Source organism: Triticum urartu, chromosome 3 (assembly GCF_003073215.2).
Source record: "Triticum urartu cultivar G1812 chromosome 3, Tu2.1, whole genome shotgun sequence".
Classification (NCBI taxonomy): Eukaryota; Viridiplantae; Streptophyta; class Magnoliopsida; order Poales; family Poaceae; genus Triticum; species Triticum urartu.
The window spans coordinates 10,429,273-10,434,147 of NC_053024.1; the positions used below are offsets into that span (position 1 = coordinate 10,429,273).

Here is a 4,875-nt window from a genome sequence, read left to right on the forward strand (position 1 = left end):
TTATATTTAATAAATACTATCCAACTATACAAAAATAAAACATACTTTCAGTTCTAGCTCTTATATTATTACTCAAAATATTCATGTTTCATACAAGGAATCTCATTGAAATGTATTGCAAACTATCCCGCAACAACGTGTGGGGTATCATCTAGTTAATAACACTACGAGCAGAGAAACTACAATACCCTCTCTATTTCATAATGTTGTGATTTGTTTTTTTTTTGAAATGTCAAATCTCATAAACTTTGTCCAAATTTACGGAGAAAAAACATCTTCTACATCTAGAATGCCAAGATTATATGATTAGATTTATTATAAGATGCAGTTTTATACTTTATATTTGGTATTACAGATCCATTATTACAGAGGGAGTATAGAGCTTCGGCTTCAAAACACTTTACTAGTCTGTTCACTGTAGTACTCTTCCCCACTTGCCAAGCACCAAATAGGATACACCAAATTTATGGTGGTTCGTTTTGCTCTTTGACTGTTGCAACTTTGGGTGTCACATTAACTCAGCTGCTTGCTCCTTTACTGTGCCGTGCGCTTGGTGTCTTTCTCAGAGTCTCACCCTTCCTCCTCTAGTCTTCTCTTCCAGCCGTTCACCGGAGAGAGAGAGAGAGAGAGAGAGAGAGAGAGAGAGGTTAACGCAGGCTGCTAGTTCGGCCATGGAGATGGAGCTGCCCAATCTCAACGGCCCGGTGAAGCAAGAAATCGTTGTGCATGATGCAGCAGCCCAAGGAAGAGGAGGTGGTGGTGGCGCAATCGCGGAGGCGTCGGAACACGGCATGAGGAGGACGGAGGCCACGCCCACGCCCACCGTGAGGATTGAGGCCAACATGCTTGACTGCCCCATCTGCTCCTCCCCCTTCAAGCCTCCCGTCTTCCAGGTTGATCTAGTAGAGCAATTTCTTTGGCTACTCAACATCCGATGAACCGAATCGAATCCAGCGGCAGCTGAACGCACGGATTTTAGCATTTTCTCACTTCCCTCGATCTGTCTGGTGCAAAGGCGGGCATCTGGCTTGCGGCAGCTGCGTCGCGAAGCTCCCCTGGAAACAGTGCCAGAGGTGCGACCACGGCGGCGACTTCCACGGCTGCCCCTTTGTGGACGCCTTCGTCTCCTCGGCCAGGATGAAGTGCGACCACCACGGCTGCGGCCGCCAGGTCACCTACCACAAGCTCGACGACCACAAGAGCGCGTGCCCGCTCGCGCCCTGCAGGTGCCCGGTGCCCGGCTGCGGCTTCGAAGGCCCGCCGCCGGCGCTCCCCCTCCACCTCAGCGCCATCCACTCCATGCCCGTGCACGCGGTTCAGTACGGCAAGGTGCTCCAGCTCGAGGTGCCGGTGTCGGAGCCGCGGCGCCTGCTGTTCGCGGAGGAGGACGGCCGCGCGTTCCTCGTGGTCGGCGGCTCGCTCGGCCTGGGCGTGCCCATCGCCTTGTCGGCCAGGGCGGGGGCGTCCCCGCCGCCGCACTACATGGCCAAGGTGTGGGCGAACGGGCCGCCGGCGGTGGCCAACGACAGGACCGACGCGGTCCGAGCGGAAATCCATGTGACGAGCAGCAAGGAGCCCGGCACCGTCGCCGTGGAGGAGCTGACCTTCTTGACGGTGCCACACAAGCTGCTGGCTGGGGCTGGCCCGTCCAGGACGGTGTCCCTCCACGTTCGCATTGACAAGGTCACCTCCTAAATGAGTCTGCTATGCCTAGGGTTCTACTGATCTTAATACTGGTAAGGTTTAGTCTAGTTTGGTTTAATTTAGCTTAACAGATGATGGATTTTGGTAGCATGCGTCAATTCGTTCAACATCAGATGAGTACTTTTTTTGTGTGAAAACATTAGAAGAGTACTTGTTAGTTGAGTTCCCACATGATTAGTACATGGAAGAGGTATTTTGAGGCTGTTGGATGTAAGATCTTTGGCTAGCATGTAAACTAAAAACATGCTGGTTATATGTTTGTTAAGAAATTGTCCCTCCACGTTTGCATTGACAAGATCATCATAGTCTGACCGACAAGTCAATCTCGCCGCCACCACTGTTCAACTTGACCGAATTCGACTAAATTAGATTAGCTTTGTGGTTTGGTGAATGATATGTATGTGAACTATATTGTTCCGGCACGACAAGTTCCATGACTAAGAATGCAGTTTGTCAGGCCACGTTTACATCTGTTAAATTTAGGAAGATCATATCCCACATTATGAGTTTTGTAAAGCAATAATTACTTTTAAACTGGACCATCATATCCTCTCATCCGAAGAGGCACATCTTAATCTCAAGCATCGATTTAATTAGAAGGGGTGTACAGAAGTGGAACCCAAAGTTATATTATCCCAAATAAAAACTCTACTTACGTAGCAATATATTAAAGATCAATTCTTTGAACAGTCAAAACGAACATTATCGGCATGCTAAAATTATTGGCAGTTATCTTTCCTTTTGGGGTATGCTCTGCTGGCTCCAACATTGCCACAATGGCAGCCACCGCTTTTCCTCTTCGGTCTTCACCCTCCCTTCTCTTCCATTATTTCCTCACTAAAACACACATTGCGACCAGAAATAACAATGAAGGATGGGGAGAGTCGTGGCAAGAAGGCGAGTGCCGAGGAGGTGAAGTCGGAGTCAGAGAAAAGGGAGGTGACGATGCAGGACGAAGGCGAAGCAGAGGATGCGTTGGTGGCGGCGGAATCCATGGCACCGATACAGATCGATGTGAGGATGGACGTGACACTCCTCCATTGCCAGGGCTGCCACCTCCCACTCAAGCCCCCGGTGTTCAAGGTGATCTCTCCTCTCACACCAAAGCGACCATTTTTTTTTTTTGAAAAAACCAAAAAGAAAACCCTCTGTCTATCTCTTTTTGAGAGGATTTCTTTGAGATTTTGGGAAGATGACATATTTATTTTATTTTCAAGTGGATGGAAGACATTTCTCATCCTCTCCATCTATCATCTTGCAAGTGAAATTTAATAAGTATACATACATTTGTGGTGTGTGCATCGCAATGATGCAGAGAGCCAGAGACCGAACTCGGTGTCCTCCCTTTCTTAAAACAAACTTGCAAGTGAGAAGGAGATGGATTGATTTGTTCTGCCTATGGACATCTCGTAGCTGAAATTAAGGCGTTGATGAGGGATAGGGAGTTTATTTCCCAGAAATTAAATAGGGATCAGAATAGAGTCGCTGACTGCTTGGCAAATTATAGTCGCGTAGAGTGTACCACGGCTGTGTGGATGCATCTAGGACCACCATGTATCGAGGATCTTTTGCCTCTCGACTGTAACTCTATCAATTTGGAATAAAACTCCTTTTTCATGGGAAAAAAAATGAGAAACGAGGCCTGGAAGCTGATGGCTTGGGTATTGTTGTGTTTACTATCGCAGTGTGATGCCGTAGGGCACGTAGTGTGCTACTACTGCCGTGCCGGGCACCGCGCCGTCTGCAGCCGTGCCAACACCCACTGCGGCCAGCTGGACAAGGTGGTCGGCGCCGCCAAGGTGCCATGCCCCTACAAGGCGTTCGGCTGCGAGCGCTACGTGGTGTTCCACGAGGCCGCGGACCACCAGCGCGTGTGCCACTGCGCGCCCTGCACCTGCCCGGAGTCCGCATGCGCCTTCGTGGGCTCCCGCGCAATGCTGGCCAACCACTTCGCCGCCGATCACCAGCGCCCCGCCGTCACGGTCCGCTATGGCCGGTCTTGGTGCCTGAGCTTCTCCCTGTCGCACGGCTGGCACCTGCTCGTCGGGGAGGAGGACCGCAGCGTGTTCCTCGTCTCCCTCTGCCCGCTCGGTCCGGGCACCGCCATGTCACTGATGTGCATCAGGCCGGACGGCGAGGCTGAGACGGGCCCCCGGTTCTGGTGCAAGCTCTCCATTGAGCGCCGTGGCGGCGACAAGAACTACGACCTAGTTCTCATGACCTCGCCGGTGATCAGCAACGCGATGTTCACGTGCGCGCCGGCGTTGGGCCAGGGGATGTTCTTGGTGGTGCCCCAGGAGCTGCTCTCCGGCGACACGCTCACCCTCAGCGTCCGCATCGATCTCATCCCACCTGCCGCCGTCGCTCCCAAGTCAACTACACTGCAGGCCAGGGCGCCGAGGAGGATGCAGTGAAGTAAGTGATTGATCTCCTTCATGTTATGGATGATTTGTGCAGCTAAGTTAGATGATTAGTATGGATGTATGACTAGAGGCTAAACCACACATGTGCAAGCTAATCAACCTAATCAATCAAGATTATGGTAACAAGTTCAGTAGTAATGCAACTAAGCAGCAGGGATGGATGATTAGTATGAATGTATGATTATTCTGGCATCTGATGGTTTAGCTGTTTAGGCAATATCAGTACTAGATCAGTTTGACTTGGTAGCAATGCAGCTAAGCAATGGTAGCAGCAATATGCAGCTAAGCAAGGGTAGGAATGCTTCGCCCTTTGTTCTGAACAAATGGCCTAAATAGTGGTAATGCAGCTACTAGTTTGTATTTGATCTGAGTGAAGTGCAACCAATAATTGAAGTTAATCTGAAGATCCTGCACCATAATTTATTCTGTTCTTTATAACCTGCAGCAGAGTATGTATGGCAAATTATACATTTTGTGAACCGTATTGTTCATGTTCAGATTCTTCAATTTTTTGTTCACATGAAAGAAGCTTCTATAAATCATTTTTTTTCAGATTGGCATGAATAAGATGCATGTAAATTTATCCTTCTGAAAAACTAACATCATTTTTTCATTTTTATATCTGAGATATTTTTTTCTGTGAGCAAGCTGGACCTGATGCTCAAAGAACCTTAAAGTTCAACTGAAGATGCCATTGTGGACAGAGTCACATTTCAAAGAGTCCCCCCCCCCCCCCCCCCGGGGCCCC

At 49.4% G+C, this 4,875-nt stretch overlaps 2 protein-coding genes across 2 annotated transcripts; both read left to right on the plus strand.

Moving 5' to 3' along the window:
- The first annotated feature begins 625 nt into the window (after positions 1–625).
- On the plus strand, positions 626–1,966 carry LOC125547613 (putative E3 ubiquitin-protein ligase SINA-like 6). Its single transcript, XM_048711433.1, has 2 exons — positions 626–892; positions 1,008–1,966. Exons 1-2 carry the CDS (start codon positions 672–674, stop codon positions 1,693–1,695), a joined length of 909 nt encoding a protein of 302 aa, XP_048567390.1. The 5' UTR covers positions 626–671; the 3' UTR covers positions 1,696–1,966.
- Positions 1,967–2,571: 605 nt separating this feature from the next.
- Positions 2,572–4,118, plus strand: LOC125546472 (putative E3 ubiquitin-protein ligase SINA-like 6). The gene is made up of 2 exons (XM_048710727.1): positions 2,572–2,787; positions 3,390–4,118. Exons 1-2 carry the CDS (start codon positions 2,572–2,574, stop codon positions 4,116–4,118), a joined length of 945 nt encoding a protein of 314 aa, XP_048566684.1.
- The last annotated feature ends 757 nt before the right edge of the window (positions 4,119–4,875 follow it).